At 37.7% G+C, this 20,453-nt stretch overlaps 1 protein-coding gene across 3 annotated transcripts in view; it reads right to left on the bottom strand.

Annotated features, from left to right (window-relative positions):
• Positions 1-20,453, bottom strand: part of MDN1 (midasin AAA ATPase 1) — a 180,192-nt gene that overhangs the window by 56,010 nt on the left and 103,729 nt on the right. For all 3 annotated transcript variants that reach the window (XM_036882440.2, XM_036882434.2, XM_036882449.2), the window contains exons 44-55: positions 18,402-18,561; positions 16,289-16,405; positions 15,134-15,342; positions 13,975-14,123; positions 13,392-13,603; positions 12,827-13,047; positions 11,788-11,901; positions 9,907-10,039; positions 4,916-5,031; positions 4,026-4,159; positions 693-850; positions 347-467 (exon numbers count right to left, since the gene is read on the bottom strand). In XM_036882440.2, coding sequence (XP_036738335.2) covers positions 347-467; positions 693-850; positions 4,026-4,159; positions 4,916-5,031; positions 9,907-10,039; positions 11,788-11,901; positions 12,827-13,047; positions 13,392-13,603; positions 13,975-14,123; positions 15,134-15,342; positions 16,289-16,405; positions 18,402-18,561 — 1,844 coding nt within the window. The remainder of the gene's footprint in view (positions 1-346; positions 468-692; positions 851-4,025; positions 4,160-4,915; positions 5,032-9,906; positions 10,040-11,787; positions 11,902-12,826; positions 13,048-13,391; positions 13,604-13,974; positions 14,124-15,133; positions 15,343-16,288; positions 16,406-18,401; positions 18,562-20,453) is intronic.

A 20,453-nucleotide genomic window follows, 5' to 3' on the forward strand; every position in this document is an offset into this window, starting at 1 on the left:
ACAGCCTACTATAGAGGAGAAATGTGATTCTTTTTAGCAGCCTATTCATGTCTGAGAAAAAAATTTTAAATGTCGAAACAATGCTTCCAGAAAACATAGGGTTTATTTACTCCTGTTGCTTTCAGGAGATCTTATCATAATAAAGTTAAAACTCTACCCAGCCTTAAGTTTCAAGAGTAAGTAATATGCTAAGATTTAGCCAATCAATTAATAGTATTCAGTGAACGTTTAAAAGTTAAGCTTGAAGGCAAGGATGAGTCTGGCTGACTTGGCAGTCCCCACGCTCCAAAGACCTTCAGATGAAGTCACCAAACCTCTGTGTTGACTACATGCTCCCAAGGTGTACCTTAAAAGGAAATGGTCGCCCCAGAAACTTCTGCAACTTCTTTATACCAGTGAAGCCACCAGTCGGGCTCCCCAGACAATTCTGAATATGTTCTGAGACGGTCTGAACCTCTTTGTAGTATCTTTAAACAAGAAAAAAAAAAGGGCAGAGAGGAAATAAGGAAAGGGGAAAACACTGGATGGTAAGAGACATCATTTACATTTTATATTTGATTTTTGTTTGCCAATAGGTCAAGAGAATGAACCAAAGTAAAGTGAGAAGAAACAGTTTCAATTCCAAACCCTCCGCTCTTAAACATCACCAATACTGCAGATCTTGACATTATTATTCTAAATATGAGTCTTACTTGTCTTCATGGCTCATCAGGAGTTGGGGAATCTGACAAATCAAATGTTTTAAAACCCAGTGCCAGTGAAGGGCAAGCAGGGCCAGGCCTGGAGCATCCACTTTTACTGTGTCGGCCACAGTCCAAAACCGGTCCCGCCAATGCATGGAATGCAAAATCTAAAAACAAAGTAAAATAAACTGCTCACAAACATCTCCCAGTAAGAGCGACACAGGACACAGACTTCAGTTATTAATCAGTATTCAATATACACATGAGAGATCTAGCATTTGACTAGAATATTTTTAGAAACATTAAGGCACTCAGAGAAGATGAAGCTCTTTCCTCCTAGAACTTGAGGCTCAGAGTTATTACACTGGAGAAAATGGAGTTACTGGAGCATCTAGTAAGTGTACATGTAATTTTATAAGAAACTATCAACTTGTCTTACAAAGCAGCTGTACTACTCTGTATTCCAACCAGCACTGTAGGCAAGTCCAGTTGTTGCATTTCCTGGCCAAAACTTGAAACTGTTACTGAATTTAATTTTAGCCTTTCTCATTAGTGGCACCTCACTGTGATTGCAATTTACATTTCCTTGATAACTAACGATGCTGTGATTTTTTAAGGGCTTACTGGGCATTCACATACCTTCTGAGAAGCACCTAGTCAAATTATCTTACTCACTTTTTAAACTGAGATGTCATATTAGTTTATATAATTGACATATTACTTATGTATATGTATAATATATAAAAAATATATATAATTTTATAATATATATAAATATATAAAACCTAGTGTTTGAATTTGATGAAATTTTCCAATTTTTTTCTTATAGAAGAGTCCTTCAAAATGTCTGCCTATCCTCAGATCATGAAGATTTTGTTCCTGTATGTTTTCTTTTAGACAATTCAGTTTTAGCTTTTATATGTAAGTCTATGATCCACTTTGAGGTAACTTTCCTATAAAACGTATGGCAGGGGTAAAGGCTCATTTTAACTTTATCATGTGGACATGTAGTTATTCCATCACGACCTGCTGAATAAACTGTTTTTACCCATTAAATTACCTTCCACATTTTACAAAAATATCAATTGATCATATATGTTGAGGGTCTATTTCTGAATTCTATTTTGTTTCACTGGTGTACACGTCTATCCTTATGACAATACCCACTGTTTTCATTAATGCAGCTTTGTAATGCAATCAGGTAATACAAGTCTCCATCATTGTGCTTCTAATAATGCATCTTTACAGTAAAGTAGTCTAAGATTAATGATTCCTTTCAGAAGTTCTATATGGTAAAAGCTATTTTCATAATAACATCAAATTGTTTGACATTTTTACTTAGTTGACATTTGTTGCTGATGATGCCCAAAAAAGGTGAGTGAGGGGAGGGAGGGGATAGACAAACTGTGATTGGGTATTTGTCAAACTTGGATTGAAAATGAAGTGAATCTGTCATTAAGAAAAACAATTCAGAGTATTTGTTGTCAGCAATAAAATTAAAGCTTTCAAGTAAAACCTACAATTCTGAAAAACCAAACCCAAATCTTCCCAATAAATATTTCTCTGATGATGTCTGAGGTAATTTTTCATGTATGTTACTTATTTATTTATATTGAGGAATGAAATGTGTCAACATTTGGAAGATCTGTTAACTCAGTGAATGGTATTTTCCAAATTACCAATGCATGAGGTACAAATGCATGCAAGGGTAAAGACCCATCCAAACTGCAAGCTAAACCATCAGCTCTTAAGGCATGAAGTTCAGTGATGCTTTTTCAGAGTCCACATTACAAGTAACCTTTACAAAACTACCACTTATCAAGTTGTGGTTACAGTATCAAAGAAGATTACTCACAATTGTATGAAATGGCTACTAAGACACTCCTCCCTTTTCTAACCTCCTAACTATATGAACAGAGGCCAGATTTTCTGCACAAACTTCAACCTGAACAACATATTACGAGAGAATGCAAAAGCAGATGTGAGAATCCATCTTTCTTCAGTTAAGACAAACATTAAAAAGACTTACAGAAATGTAAAACAGTTCTACTCTTCTTACTAATTTTTGTTTTGGAAAACAGTTGCTTTTTTTCATTAAAAATGTTATTCATATTAAAATGAAATGGAATTACTAATGTGCTTTAAAACAGGTTAATATTTTTTATGTTTTTCAGGGTTATTTCCTAATATAGTAAATACTGACAGATATAGCCACATAAACAAGTACTTTGGGATCTTTGGTAAGTTTTAACACTAAGACATCTTGAGACCAAAAAATCTGAAACCTTCTACTCTAGTTTACTAGAATAGCTAGAATAATCTGAATTCAATATTCAAATCCATATGACAACAATGTCTAAGAAGGCTTAAGTGAATTAAAATACAACTTAAAATTCCAATGTCCATCATTGGATAAATAAGTTGTTGTACATATATTTGATGGACTATTACTTGGCAATAAAAAGGAATGAACTCCTGATACACAAGATAATATGGCTGCATCTCAAAATAACTATTTTGAGTAAAAGAAACCACACAAAAAGAATATTTACTGCATGTGGGGGAAATGGAAGTTTTCACCCAGAGTTTCCAGAATTTCCCGCCTAGCCTTAGTCCATTTACACACCAATGGATATTTCAGAGCCTCTCCATAGATCCAGGGCAAGGGGTGTAGAGAAAATGGCCATTCTCTCCTAACTGGTACCTAACTGGTCTGGTGCCAGTCAGTCACGGACACACCCCTCGAGTTCCTGCTGGAAGGGGCAAGCAAGAGCAGGAGCACACACGTGCACACGGCTCCAATAGATGGACAGTGCAGAGCCTGGCTGGCCAACCTGAGCAAGCTGTGAGGAATAAAACCCTTTAACCCAACTGTCCTTCTCGTCTTATTTCAGTTTCACTGGATTCATAGGAAACTTGTTCCGGGAGGTACACGGAGTAATTCCATTTACACAAAATGCTAGAAAATGCAGCTGATCTAAAGTATGAGAAAGCAGATTAATGGATGCCTGGTTGTGGACTGGGGACAGGGGAAAGGAAGGAATTCAAAACAACATGTCAAAAGGTTTGAGGGGGATAGATACTTTCACCATCTTAATTGTGGTAATGGTATCATAAGTGCGTACATGTCAAAACATAAAATTGTACACTTTAAATATCTACCATTTATAATGTCAATTATATCTCCATAATGCTTTAAAATGTGCATATATCTAAAGCTGTGAAGAACAATTACATTTCTCAAGTAATAGATCACATATAACAACAATGATGTTAGTCACACCCGGAAGATCCTTTATGCCAAGGGAAATGTTTAAAATAAAAACAAATTCATTTCCTCACCTCATTGGCACTGGCATCAGACACCATTCCCTGGAAGGACTGTACCCAGAGCAGAATTAGTGCATCACAAAGTTCAAAAAAAGCAGCAAGATTGACCACAATCTCATGGGGCAGGCTGTGATAGCTCTCTGGATCTTAGAATTGACACAAATAAAATAAGATTCCATCAGATTTTAATTAATCTCTAGATATTTTCAGATATCTGTTGTTCAGATATTTTCAGAATCAACTGTAATATGGAACTTTATTTTATCTCCCTACAAAGGTCAATTTTTAAAGGTCAAAATCAAAAAACAACTTCTTAGCCTACCATTACTAAACTTAGCAGATCAGGCACATATACCTATACATGTTCATAATGTCTTAATGAAAAATGAAAATTATAGAATAGTGCATATTTTATACAAATATTTAAATAAAAAATGATAACTAAATGTACACATGTCTGAATGGATAGACAGCACAGATATGAGAAGATACAAATGTACTGTTAACACAGTAGCTGCTTCAAGGGAAGGCTTCTTCAATTTTCATGCCTCTACACAGTTTGAATTTTTTCACAAGCATGGCTATCTTTTTAACTTAAAAAAGTAAAAGTGGAGAAAGAAAGAACCCGTAACCAAATACTTAGGAGCATGTACTTTTGATCCAGGAAACCAAACTTCAAGTTCTAGCTGTTATGTGCTAGCTACATCAAATTAAGGCTGCTATAAAAAATGAGATCAAGGACATGTAAGCAGCAGTTAGCCATTACCATTACATAAGAGAACATGTTTAAAATAAGGCCAGCAAATCAAAAGGAATCAGCAAAATCCCTACTGAATGTCTGTTAACCTTAATAACATTATGCAATTAGATGCATGAATGAATACAAAAGGCAATGGGCTTACCTTTATGGAATTCAAAGGACATTCGCAAAACACTATTTCTTAACTTTTTGCCACCTACAGAAACCAAATTTGCTTCAGTAAAAATCCGTTTTTCCCGGTCCAGATATATGATTGCCCTGAAATGAAATTCAGTAACATAACAAATAGTTATTGGTGAATACTAGTTTGCACCTGCTGAATCTTGAGAACCTTAGAACATCAGTCTCCTTCAACCTGCCATTCCTCTCCAGCCACTGCAAATTCTGGACTACAAAAACAAAAGTGAAAGTGATGACATCTTGTTTGAAGGCAAGACGACAAATAGATGGAAATAGTTGTGTCTTGGTGGACTGCCAAGCCTCGCTCTGTTACTTGACATGATCTGACAAACTACACTGTGAACTCTTAAAATTGGCCATTATTAAAAGCAATCGGTGGTGTCAGAAGTAACATGGGGAGGGACAGAGTTTTGGGAGGGAGGCAAGGGGGTGCTAGCTCATATCACATACATGAGTTTACTTTGTGAAAATTCATTTAAAAAGGCACATATACTTATTATTAAATGCATTTTTCGGTAATATACATTATACCTCAACTGCAAAGTGATTTTCAAATGGGCTTACCTCAAGAAACAAGAAAAATACCAAATGAACAGTCTAAACTCACAATTCATGATATTAGAAAACGAAGAACAAATGAGGCCCAAAGTCAGTAGAAGGAGGGACATAATAAAGATCAGAGCAGAAATAAATAAAATAGAAAAGAATAAAAAAATAGAAAGAATCAAAACACCAGGAGCTGGTTCTTTGAGAAAATAAACAAAATAGATAAACCCCTAGCCAGACTTATCAAAGAAAAAGAGTCTGGACACATAAGAAAAATCAGAAATGAAAAAGGAAAAAAATCACAAAGGACACCACAGCAATAGAAAGAATTATTAGAGAACACTATGAAAAATTGTATGCCAACAAATTGGACAACCTAGAAGAAATGGACAACTTCCTAGAAAAATACAACCTTCCAAGACTGACCCAGGAAGAAACAGAAAATCTGAACAGACCAATTACCAGCAATGAAATTGAATTGGTTATCAAACAATTACCTAAGAACAAAACCACTGTCCCAGATGGCTTCACCACTGAATTTTAACAACATTTAAAGAAAAGCTAATACCCATCCTCCTTAAAGTTTTCCAAAAACTAGAAGAGGAGGGAATACTTTCAAACTCATTCTATGAGGCCAGCATCACTCTAATATCAAAACCAGGTGAAGACACCACAAAAAAAGAAAATTACTTACCAATATCCCTGATGAACATAGATGCAAAAATCCTCAGAAACATATTAGCAAACCGAATAAAAAAATACATCAAAAAGATGATCCAACATGATCAAGTGGGATTTATTCCAGGGATACAAGGATGGTACAATATGTGAAAATCCATCATCATATACCACATCAACAAAAACAAGGACAAAAACACATGATCATATTAATAGATGCTGCAAAAGCATTTGATAATTCAACATCCAATCATGATAAAAACTCTCAACAAAATGGGTACAGAGGGGCAAGTACCTCAACATAATAAAGGCCATATATGACAAACCCACAGCCAACATCACATTTAATAGCAAAAAGCTGAAAGTTTCTCCTCTAAGATCAGGAACAAGAAAAGGATGTCCACTCTCACCACTTTTATTCAGCATAGTACTGGAGGTCCTAGCCACAGCAACCAGATAACACAAAGAAATAAATGGCACCCAAATTGGTAAGGAAGAAGTTAAACTGTCCCTGTTTGCAGACAACATGATATTAGACATAGAAAACCCTAAAGAATCCACCAAAAAACTATTAAAACTACTAACTGAATTCAGCACAGTTGCAGGTTATAAAATTAATACACAGAAATTGATTGCATTCCTATATACTAACAACAAAGTAGGAGAAAGAGAAATCAAGAAAACAATTCCATTTGCAATTGTATCACAAAGAATAAAAATACCTAAGAATAAACCTAACCAAGGAGGTGAAAGACCTGTACCCTGAAAACTGTAAGACATTCATGAGAGAAATTAAAGAAGACATCAATAAATGGAAATACAACCCTATGCACATGGATAGGAAGAATTAATATGGCCAAAATGGCCATCCTGCCAAAAGCAATCTACAGATTCAATGCAATCACTATCAAAATACCAACAGCATTCTTCAATGAACTAGACTAAATAGTCCTAAATTTCATATGGAACTACAAAAGACCCCAAATAGCCAAAGCAGTCCTGAGAACGAGGAATAAAGCTGAAGGGATTACAGCTCCCCAACTTCAAGTTGTACTACAAAGCCACAGTAATCAAGACAGTTTGGTACCAGCACAAGAACAGACCCATAGACCAGTGAAACAGAATAGAGAGCCCAGGTATAAACCCAAGCATATATGGTCAATTAATATGTGATAAAGGAGCCATGGATATACAATGGGGAAATGACAGCCTCTTCAACAACTGGCATTGGCAAAACTCTACAACTACATAGAAGGGAATGATACTGGATTACTGTCTAACCCTATACAAAAAAATAAACTCAAAATGATCAAAGATCTGAGTGTAAGCTATGAAAACATTAAAACTCACAGAAGAAAACACAGGCAAAAATCTCTTGAATGAATATAAACAAGTGCAACAATTTCCCTAAACAGATCTCCTTGGGCAAGGGAAGCAAAATTTAAAAAAGGAACAAATGAAACTACCTCAAACTGAAACGCTTCTATTTGGCAAGGACACCATCACCAGAACAAAAAGGCATCTTACAGTATGGGAGAATATTTTCGTAAACAACTTAACAGAGAAGGGGTTAACATCCAAAATACATAAAAGAAATCACACACCTCAATACCCGTAAGGCAAATAACCCTATTAAAAAATGGGCAGGGAATCTGAACAGACATTTTTCCAAAAAAGAAATTTGATGGCCAGGAAGCACATGAAAAGATGCTCCAAATTACTAATCATCAGGGAAATGCAAATTAAAGCCACAATGAGATACCACCTCACACCAGTTAGGACGGGCATCATCCAAAAGACAAGAAACAACAAATGCTGGCAAGAATGCAGACAAAGAGGAACCCTCCTACACTGTTAGTGGAAATGTAAATTGGTTCAACCGTTGTGGAAAGCAATACAGAGGTACCTCAAAAAACTAAAAATAGAAATAGCATTTGATCCAGTAATTCCACTCCTAGGAATTTAACCAAGGAAAACAAGATCCCTGATTCAAAAAGACATATGCACCTCTATGTTTATCACTTCACTATTTACAATAGCCAAGATATGTTAGCAACTTAAGTGTCCATCAACAGATTAATGGATAAAGATAATGTAGTACATAAACACAATGGAATATTAATCAGCCATAGAAAGAGCAGAAATCCTACCATTTGCAACAATATGGTTGGAGCTAGAGGGTATTGTGCTCAGATCAAATGACTTCAATCATTTGTGGAGTATAACAACAAAGCAAAATGAAAGGAACAAAATAGCAACAGCTCTCAGACTCCAAGAAGGGACTAGTGGTTACCAAAGAGGAGAAGTTGGAGAGGGTAAGGTGGGTGGGGAGGGAGAAGGAGATTAAGGGGTATTATAATTTGCAATCGCAATACAGGTTAAGTCACGGGGAAGGAAGTACAGCATGGAGAAGACAAGTAATGACTCTACAGCATCTTACTATGCTGATGGACAGTGACTGCAAAGGCAGGGGCAGTGAGGACTTGATAATATGGGTGAATTTTGAAATCACAATGTTGTCATGTGAAACCTTCATAAGACTGTGTATCAATGATACTCTAATAAAAATAAAAATAAAAAATAAAATAAAATAAAATAATTATACTGATGGCCAATTGAAAAATACTGCGGGTCATTACATTAAAAAGTAAGGAAGGAGCCAAGATATGGAAGCAAACTAAGTGTCCATCAGTAGATGGATGATGGATGAAGAAGCTGTGGTACATATACACAATGGAATATTATTCAGCCATAAGAAGAAAACAAATCCTACCATTTGTGACAACTTGGATGGAGCTAGAGGGTATTATACTCAGTGAAATAAGCCAGGCAGAGAAAGACAAGTACCAAATGATTTCCCTCATTTGTGGAGTAAAACAACAAAGCAAAACTGAAGCAACAAAACAGCAGCAGACTCACAGAACCCAAGAAGGGACTAGCAGTTAGTTACCAAATGGGAGGGTGGGTGGGGTGAGAGGGAGAAGAGGATTAAGGGGTATTATGATTGGTACACATGGTGTGGGGGAAAGAGATCACGGGGAAGACAGTGTAGCACAGAGAAGACAAGCAGGGACTCTGTGGCATCTTACTATGCTGATGGACAGTGACTGCAATGGGGTGGGTGGGAGAGACTTGATAATATGGGTGAATGTAGTAACCACAATGTTTCTCATGTGAAAACTTCATAAGAGTGTATGTCAAGTGATACCTTAATAAAAATAAATAAATAAATAAGGGTCAGCTAATATAACAATTAGGTAAATTTATATGTGTGTACATAAGCATGCACATGCTATGTATGTCTGTAGCATTTGAGGATAGGAAATGATGTGGACAGACAGACAGCTGAGGAAAGGACATGTGCAAAAATCAGTAGGTGAAAATGGGAGGAGCTTCTGGGGATCACAAACAGAAAACAGAAACATGACTATCCTGAAATAAAGGATTAACCGTAATGTAAATCCTACCATTAATGCTAAGCTAGTGTATCTCTTAAAACACCCTATTAACCTGCAATGTTCAGAGGCATTCTGACATCACAGTAGAATTACTTCATTGAGCATGAAGGAGAAGTAGGAATGAAGGCAATCATCTCAATCACCGACCACTTCTGAAGTTCAGAAGATTAAACACGTAAGCAGTTACTTGACAGTCTTAGAAAGGGCATAATCTGTGTAGCCGTGGTGTACAGTGAGGAGAGCAGCGCCCAGAACAGCAGCCTTCACCTACTTATTTGCAACAGACTCTAAAAGGGCAAACAACTCCTCGGGCTGGTCCGTTTGTGGGTCAAAGTCCATCGAATTTCTAATGATGTCCAAAGCCTGCATATTCCATCGGGGGTCCAAAGGGATCACAAATTCATCTGGTTTAAAAAGAAAACAGAAAATACAATTTTGGAGTTAAATTTCCCTGGCAAATTTCAGTTAAGGATTCTCATTGTTTTAATGTGCTCACAGTCAGTTCTGATGGGAAAGATATGGAATGGGGAAATACTGTCATGGTTTCCGCTCACAATACTAGAAAAGTAAGGTTCAACAGCTTTTACACTATTTCCTTTCTTAGTGCAAAATTTCTGCTAGTCTTGCAAATTCATTCCACTGTGGAATTAAAGGTAATGCCTACTGGCACATAAACATTACAACCAGTGCATTCTCCTGCTCAGGTCCCACTATTGGTCAGAATCCATGGGCTTAATTATCCAATCTGTTACCATTAACCACAGAAAAACTAATTTACATGGCAGAAAATGAATGAATATATCTCATTATATGTTTTCAACAAGAAAAAAAAACAACATTATTTCCTTTTAAAGCCATCTCTTCACAATCATAGGATGTGGCTGACTGCTGCCACCTCATACACATTTGGCTCAGACTTGGTACCTTTTCTGTAAAGCTACAGCAATCAAACTCTGACCCTCTCCAGAGATTGTGAGAACCCAAGGGAAGAAGGGAAGACAAAACAATGGAAACGTTCATTTGAAGGTGGCTGGGTAGGATGGGTAAATAGAGCACTTCAAGTTTTAAAGTCGGCATCCACCATACAGCAGACTAACAAATGCCTGCTGTGAACAGCAAGGTACATCAAGGAGGGAAGCTATACTCCAAGAGGTCTAGTAGGACTGCATAACCCAGAGTAATGCAATGGAAAAGGAAGATGAGGGCGGACCTAACATGCTCTAACAGTGAGCGAGTGATGTCTGTCCAAAAGGAAACCTGCTACTCTACTATAGAACTGTGTTTCTAAAGACCAAAATTCTTTCAGAATTGGAAAGCCATGATTTTGTTCAGCCACAACCTGACTACTACAGTAATTTTCTCTATTGTTTGATTTCTTGCCAACCATTCACCTTACCTTTAGATAATTAGTTCAGCACAAGCATTGTGCACATTTTTTTAAAACCAAATGGCCAACAGTATGTTTTGATCACTATCAAATGAAGGTGGGAGTGGGAATTTAAAAACCTGGTTCTGTGAAAATGCCCCTATTTTTCTCACTAATGTATATGGTCAGCCAACTTTATATTATTCTGTTCCAATAACTAAGTTCTATCCCACTCCTTAATTAAGAAGAAATTCTGAACATTCCACTTGATCAGAGAGCTTGGATGTATTTCTTTATCATTGTAGTTTTATAACTCTACTTACAGCTTCACAAGTTTTATGAAGTTATATTTTCTGACATAAATGATCCTGTCTCATCAAATAGCTTAGTTTAAAACCCTTTCTGCTAACAGTGATAATAAATAAAAGAATGTTATAAGTAGAAGGGATTCAAAAGAAATGAACTGAATTCCCATATTGTTTAAACACAGGCAGCAAATACGAACAATGGGCCCAAAACTCAAAAAGTCTGTTTGTGGCCTTGGGACCAGAGTCAATCTTCCAACTCCCATGTTCTTCCCAATATGCTGTATATCATCCTCTTTCAGAATCTGAAGGGTAAATGGATAGTTCTAACAAAGAAGTAGAATTTGCATCTGGATATTCTAAGTCTTCTAAAAAATACTGTTTGTCACAGTGGCAGCTCTGACTGGTCTTTCTCCCATCAACTCAATGGACAAGTTTCCTAAGCAGTGCTGAGAGCTAGAGATAAAATCACGGGCAGTACCTGTTACGTTTGGTTGTAGTACTTTGATGACATTACTGGCCCCAGCTGAGAGAGAATTTGAGTAAAAATTCCTAAGAGAGGTAGCACTGGCTTCCAAATGAATCTGTATTGACTCTGTAGAGGAAGGAGAAGCAAATGTCAGTATGTGAAGCAATGATGTTTAATCAAACTTTTTGCAATATGAGATATTCATGTAACTGTACTGTCGGAGCAGCCGCCGGTCACACCTTAGGGAGCACCAGAAATGTAGTTAGTCCAACTAAGAGACTGGATTTTAGATTTTATTTAATTTTGGTTAATTAATATTTTACATTTCTGTAGCTACCTATAGCTATTAGCTATCATACAGGAAAGCAGAGATACGAGTATTTATGCAAATTCTCTCTACAAATTGTTGGATCACATGTACCACACACATTCACTGGCCTATCCAAGTTCCTCACGGAGTAGGAGGGCTCATATGAACTCATTACTTCAGGCAGCAAGTTCTACCAACAAATTCCACCTCTTACACTTCGAAACCCACGCAATGTTGTTACTGCTGCTTTTCCTTCTCTTAGAATGAAAAAAGTACAATGAAATCAAGTGAAATTAAGTGTGACAATTTAGAGCATGAACTAAATGAAGTCGATCTCTTACACACTTTTAGGGAACACTTATTTACCAAAAGCGACACGTTTCCCAGATAGAATGGTTGTGCAGCAATAGTAGTACAGCAAAAAGGCAGGATGTTCAAAAAAATAAAAAGTAACAAAATATACTATACTTTCCTTTTGAATTTGACAAAAAGGTGGGCAGATTCTGAAATGCTAAGGATTACATGGGAAAAAAGTTTCTCTTGGGACACATCTAAGGGCAGAAGTGTTCCTTAATTTTTAAGTTATTCAAACAGTAGTGCTAGGTCACAAATGTCTTTCTAGGGAATCTTCCAGATGTAATTTTAACAGTTTGTACTTGCAGAGTAACACAGCTGCTGAGACACTAAAACAGGGTAAGTGCATAAATCTACTCATTATTCAAATTAAACTTTTCTACTCACCAAGCCCCTGTGGTGTATTCTTGGCTAAATGATAAAGCCATTTAACTCTGAGCATCCAATCTTGATTGGTTGCTCTTTCTATGAGCAACTTAACAGCCATTGCCAGAACATCTGGTTCATCAATCCAGTAAGTATCCACTTTGACTGAACTGAATTTCAAACTCTCGGGGTTGGAGGACTGCATAATTTTCTCTAAGTCTGGCAAAGTAAGAGGCTGAATCCTGAAATTCATTGGAATAGGCTAAGTCAATAGTAGAATAAACTTTCATTTCATATTTCAAAGAATCAGGAAAATAACTTTACAAATAATGGATCAGAGCTTATGAGGAAAAGACAATCTCCCTCCAAAGGAGGACAATTAAAACATACCAAATAAATAATATACAGGGAGCAATATTGAAATGAGCAATGAAACTATGACAGCTAGATAATAAATGGCCACATATTATACTGGTTGGACATGTTGGTCATGTCCACTACCATCCAAAATAAAAAGCAAAAAAGAACGCACACACAAAAAACCCCACAACAGTCAGGATGCCAGAGACACACAAATTCTGCTAACCTTGCCCAGCTGCTCGTTTTCAAGCTCATCCTGTTGAGGCAATATGCTAAGATCTGTCCATCACTTCGGACTACAGAGAGGTGAGAATCTTCCGTAGCAAAGAGAGCTGACGGCAGAGAATCTGGCCACAGCCCCAAGGCAAGAATGGAGTTACCCCAGATTTCATGTGCTCGCAGAGAAGAAGCATGTCTCTCCAGTAAAGCCTGCACAAGCTGGTAGAAGATAAAAACACATGGTATACAGGCCAACATGAAAATGTTATAACCAAAAACCAGCAGAGTAATAACAATTTTCTAGGCCCCTTGTGATCATTTCACAACTCTCCTACACATTCCTCAATGTACAACATTAGAAGCTGAATCCCACTTTTCCTGATGACAGGAAAGTTTCAAACAAATAATATTTACATTTAAGTTGTTTTTCAGAAAAGTACCTGGATATCAGACCTCCATTAGAAAATAACTGCAGTGGTTAAATAACTGCACACTCTTAGGTCATTAAGCTGCATCATAAAAAGAATTCCCTCCTACTAAACAATGTGGAGTGTTACAATTTGGAAAGCTTCTGAGAATACTTCAGTTACCTTCTGGTTTGCTGGTGAATGCTGGGAGCGGACATAAGCTTCCCAGCATGCTTCAGAAAAGGCTCTATCTAAACTCAGTCCTCGTTGTAAGTACTGCACAATGAGTAAGGCTGTCTGAATTAGAGTTGAAATAGATGATGCTGGAGAACCTATAAAGAAAAATATTGCCATCTATGAGCAATAGATTCTGCAAAATCTCCAATGAAAATGGACAAATTCACCACATCAAACCTCATTCCACTCAAATCCATGCAGATACTTATTTTTAGAATGTCATCTAAACTGACTCTACAGTCTCACTAGCACACAATGGACTTGTGGGGACATTTGTATTCCTTTCCTCCTATTCCACCTTTCCCCTTCTTTCTCTGGCTGACAGCAGTGTATTGTGGGGAAGTGAAGAGATGACATATTCACAAGTGTTATAAAGCCTAGTCATATGTGTTCTTAATCTAAATTGACACACTGCAGGTGGCAGAATGAGCATGCCCTCATAAAGAACCACAGGCTTTGAGATAAAACAGACCTGTTTTCAAATCCCAGTTGTCATTATTAACTACTTGGCTCTGATGAGTTACTCAACCTTTCCGAGACTTATCTGTGAAAAGGGAATACATGCCTTGCAGAGCTAATTTGAGGACTAAATAGGCAATCAACACTGTACCACCTAACAAACAGTAGTCAGTTAATAAATAGCATTTCATTTTTTATTATTGATACTATTATTTTTATTGTTTTTTTCTTGTATATTTGGACCGTCAGAAGAAGTAATGCTTGTCTGTTTTGAACAATTTAGACTACCCTCTTTATTTCAACTTCAAGAGACTCAATGATGACCTTGAAGATAAGAGGGACAAACCTTAGGGATGCCAGTGCCTAAACAGTGTCCTCAGTGTGGGCCTCTTATTGCATTCATTAGAGTTCTCTGGGGAGCTTCCCTTAAAATGCTAATTCTTGTGCCTCACCCAGATCTGCTAACCCAATGAATCTCTTAGAGGGAAGGAAGGGCACCAGCACATCTACATTTCTAACAGGCTTTCCTGGTAATTTCTACTTCTCTGTAACTAACTATAAGGACTTCCTGGCCTAGTATTCAAATGGAATAACATGAATTTCCATAGGATAAACTCTGCAGAGGCCTAGAAGTCAAGCACCTTACCTACAACTGCACTTCGGGTCTCTGTATGCAGAGCCAAGAGGGTGTCACACACGCTGTCACCAACCAACCCGAGACTGTGCAGCAGAACTTTCAGATCCAGGTCATCTGGAATGACCCCATCCCCTTCTCCTGAAATATAGATTTCAAGTCCACGGTTCCTCATAGCTCGGGATATTTCTCCATGAACAGGATCCATTGAGAGAAAAAGTCTAGTAATACAGCAATTCAAAAGAAAAAGAATTGTTTTTAAATCCTGGTACCACCACTGCTTCAGGTCAGCGACAAATGGTGAGGGCAAATCCTTTGTGCCCCATTCAGAGACTTCTTCACACTAACCACTAACTCAAAGTCTGCTACTTTCATCTGTTTTGTTTCTCTAGTTCCAAAATACATCAATACAGCAAATCAGTTTCTCTGAACTTGCTTACCTTAGCAACTAAAGTATTGTACATCACTAAATGTATATTTATATATATATTTATATATACATTTAGCACCTTTAGTGCTATCTGAGGACTTTAGAATTCTTACTTTCAGGTATTCCCCAAATCAGGCAGTGCTACTTCATCATTCTAACTCACCCACACAGAGCAAAAAAGGAAGCAGTGTGTTCTCCAAATTAGCTTGATATACTCAATGTCCAGGCAACGTTTCCATCTAGCTGACATCTCCAACATTAAACACCTGATTCCCTGCTGACCCCACACACACAAAACCTGTTCCTTTGCCAGTTCTCCCTTTTTCAATAAATGCCCCCTTCCCACATTTACCCAATTCTCAAACCAATAACTTAGGTGTCATCCTTGCTTCCTTTTCTCAACCCACAAGTCTGTTAAGCAAGTCCCATTCATCAGACCACCCTAGTCTAAGCTATCGTTCTCTCTTGTATGAACGACTGCAAAAGGCTTGTAACTAGTATCCCTGCTTCCACCCTTCATTACCAACCACAGGGTCCTTGCCCCATTTGTGTACTGCTGTGACCCCAGAGCCTGGCAAATAGGAGAGCCTCAATAAACATCTGTTAAATGAACCAATGAGTGGGTGAACATTTATGACAAGATTATGAAAAAAATATGTAAAAAGGTCCCATTGAATGTCTACCTCTGCTATCAAGGCTGACAGATTCTTAAGCAGAAAATTAAGGGGCATAGATACCTGAAATTGGGATTTGGTGTTATGGTAGGAGTGGATCCATCTATCAGTCCTCTCTCACTAACAGTGAGGACGCCTCCAGGTTCAAGCAAAGCATTCAAACGATCCAGCACTGATGGGCTGCAGAGAAAAGATTTCAAATGGCGGACAGGCCAATGCACTGCATTGACTCCACTTTCCTTGCACAGGCCGCCCACTGCCCATGAGCCATTCCCTCCTTTCAGCATGGCCATTCCCCCATGTAGAATTGTGACCCCTTTCAAGGTCTCTTTCCCCATTAGCCCCCCTTTCCACTCCCCAAGGCAGAGAGACCAGATTCATACATTGTAAATATGCAAAATATTTGTTAAATAAATAAATACAATTACGGAATACGACAGGAAGTTCTCTGAACTATAACTCTTCTCTTTCTCCTTCCAAGTCCCCCACTTTCCAACATTATCAAATCCATTTAAGGGTAAATGGATTTCAATTTGAAACATTCTGAAAAATGCTCCAGATAGAGAAACCCATTATCTGACCTGTGTAGCTTCTATTATGCTAGCTGTGTAATGACGACAGTTTTTAACTTGCCCTTTTCATTACTTCAGAGTCCAAAGTGATACACAGAGGCACATTTATTAAACGTCTGCTGTGTCAGAACCTCCATTTCAAAAATCTGTACTCAAGAATGACCCTAACAAAAGGAAGATTTCTGATGTTAAATAAAAAGGTCTGACTCAAAGTTAGTAGGGAAAGTAATCTGATTTAGTTTGCCTTCAGTTCAGCTCAAAACTACCATACAAAACTAAAATCTGGCAGCTGTCTAATGACCAACTATCAATGTTCACCACAGACAGCCATATATAGGTCATGATTGAGGATATTTTTCTAGTTAAGAAAACAGTGGATTATAAATTAGTTTAACCATTGTGGAAAGCAGTATGGCGGTTCCTCAAAAAACTAAAAATAGAAACACCATTTGACCCAGTCATTCCACTCCTAGGAATTTACCCAAAGAAAACAAGAACCCTGCTTCAAAAAGACATACGCGCCCCTATGTTTATCACAGCACTATTTACCATAGCCAAGATAAGGAAGCAACCTAAGTGTCCATCAGCAGATGAATCGATAAAGATGTTGTACATATACACAATGCAATATTATTCAGCCATAAAAAGAAAAGAAATCCTACCATTTGCAACAACATGGATGAAGCGAGAGGGTATTATGCTCAGGGAAATAAGCCAGGTGGAAAAAGACAAGTACCAAATGATTTCACTCATTTGTAGAGTACAACAACAAAGCAAAACTGATGGAATAAAACAGCAGCAGACTCACAGACTCAGAGAAGGGACTAACAGTTACCAGAGGGGAGGTGTGGGAGAAGGAGGGAGAAGAGATTAAAGGACATTATAATTAGCACTCCCAATATAGGTAGATCACGGGGAAGGCAGTATAGCACAGAACAGACAAGTAATGACTCTATAGCATCTTACTGCGCTGATGGACAGTGACTGCAGTAGGGTGATAATATGGGTGAATGTTGAAACCACAATGTTGCTCATGTGAAACCTTCATAAGATTGTATATCAATGATACCTTAATAAAAAAAAAAACTAAAACAGTGGATTAAAAATACCAGAACTTCCAGTGAAATAAGCCAGAAGGAAGAAGACAAATACCGTATGATTTCACTTATTTGTGGAATATAAAAACAAAGCAAAACAGAAGGAACAAAACAAAACAGCAGCAGAGTCATAGACACTGAGAATTGACTGTGGTTATCAAGAGGCAAGGGCTGGGGCAGGTTGTGGGGCAGGGGGATGGGGAGAGGGAAAAGGCACACAATATTTTGCAGTCACAATATAAGTTGATCACGGGACAGTAGTACAGCATGGAGAATACAGTCAATGATTCTGTAACACCTTTCTACGTTGACAGATAGTAACCATACTAGAGGCAGTGAGGATTTGGTAATGCGGGTAACTGCTGAACCACTGTGTCATACATTTGAAACCAAATATCAACAATATTTCAATTAAAAAAAAAAACAGAGCTTCCACCTGGGTTTGTATCTTGACAAACATTTCAAATTTTAATCAGGCCCACTCGTGAATGGGCAGAAGGTCCTTACTTGCAGAAGTTAACATTGTCCATCAAAAGCCAATCTCCAGACTTCAGGGCCTGAACCAACATGCTGTCAACCCATTCAAACGTGCCACGGCTGCGGCCACTCGCTGACTGCAGCAGCTTCAGCCCAAAGCTTCGGAACTCTTCCAAAAGTTTGGAGAACTCTGAAATGTCACAGCCAGAACACTTAATTTCAAATTAATCAAAAACAAACAAGCAAAACAAAAACAAAAACAAAACCCACTTAATGTATATCAAAAGAAAGTTGGAAACTTTTGGCCCAATTTTCTAAAGTTTCATAACAATTGACACTTTTTTGTTTTTGTTTAATTAAAGCAGGTAAAAAAATTAGGTTTAGGGTCAGGAAGTACTTCTTACTGGCTTTTGGAATTAATGACTAAACAGAGGTGACTCAAAATGTGGTGAAGAAGGAAAGAAATCTTTATATAATTTCCCAAATGGCAGGAGAATAAGGCTTCCAACCTAGTGCTGTTAATCCCATTCTATTACCAAACAAAAGTTCTATAAATTGGCACAATGCAATCACTGTCATTAAACTGACATATTAACAGCTGGCATTAATTTGCTGAGTGCTTTCTAGTTTACATAGCCCATCCCTGGAAATATTTCAATTGCTCTTTTTTGTTGGAAATTGGCTCATGACCCTTTTCCAGATCACAAGGTAATATATATATACATTGGATTCCTACTTCTAGCCATGAGGAAGTAACAAAGGTTAGACTTAACCTCCACTGGTAAGAATTAGAAAACAAGGAAAAATATATGAAACTGCTTTCAGACACTGGACAATAGCAGGGAGCTGTGATACCTGAAGAAAAGAAGCCCTATAATTGACCCAGATTTCCACCTGGAAGCAACTTCTAGATGGTAAAGCAGGAAGAGCAAACTCAAACAGACCCCGGTGGTCTCAATGACTTGAGGAAACAGACTGGAATTCAGGGAGGCCAAGGCAGCTAGAATAACGGGCAGAGTACTTAAGGTTAAGGAACTGCTCAGAAATATAGCTCCATAATTCTAGATAAGGGCCTCTGGAGTCTTTGGATAAATAAAAATCTCACATGCATGTACAGGGTGAAGCTCCACAAGGATGAGCAAAAATTTCCAAGGAAAGGAAAGTAACTGGGGAGCTGAGCTGAACGCTTCCCAGAGTTCACACTGGAATAAGTATCACTCTCGTTGCCACCAGCCAAAGTGGAGAGACTCCACTGAATGACTATACAGGACATTCAGCACAGATGCTGCGAGGGCCATGCCTCAACGGTGGGGTTAATCTAGCCCTAGAGTAAACGCTACTCTGGACTAACCTTATACAGCTTAAAAGCAAGCTTGAAAAGTTCAAAATGATCTAGTTCAAGAAGGTGGTGCAGGAAGATCCTGAACCCATCTCCTCCCACAGACACACTGAGTCAAACAGCTACATATGGAACAATTTCCTCCAAAAAAAGAAAAAAATCCTCAAGGCTGCATGAGTGACAAATGCACATCAGGCAAATGAGAAGAAAATGACACTGAAGGAAAGCACTTGATGCTACAAGACACTGGGCAGGTCAGTTGACCTCTACGAGCATCTATTTCCTTATGTATTAAATGGGGATAATCTTTCCTTTTAATGCAGTATGTGAGGATCAAAAGAAAATATATTTAACTAAGGGTCTCATAGGAATTCACATCTAAATGGTATATTTTATAACACCCATCTTTTAAAAATATATAAAGTGATGTATGACTCCATTAAATATCTTTAATAATTAATCTAAGTGAACGAGTAAAGGATTTCAAATTCAAACAGTGGCCATGAATCGGCAAATGACAGATCAATAGTAAAATCATTCTCTTGCCTAAGAAAGTAAACTATTTGAAGCACAGCAATGGATACGAAGTTGACAGAGCTACAACCGAGGTCTCATTTCTTCATCTCTAAGGAATCAACTCTTTGTTACAAGTTACAAGCCTTTGGAAATCAAGGATGACTATCAATTCTAGCCGAAATAAGCAGGCAAAGAGAGGCAACAAAGGGCAAGGTAATTTATTTGAA

This window comes from Manis pentadactyla, chromosome 12, assembly GCF_030020395.1.
Source record: "Manis pentadactyla isolate mManPen7 chromosome 12, mManPen7.hap1, whole genome shotgun sequence".
NCBI lineage: Eukaryota > Metazoa > Chordata > Mammalia > Pholidota > Manidae > Manis > Manis pentadactyla.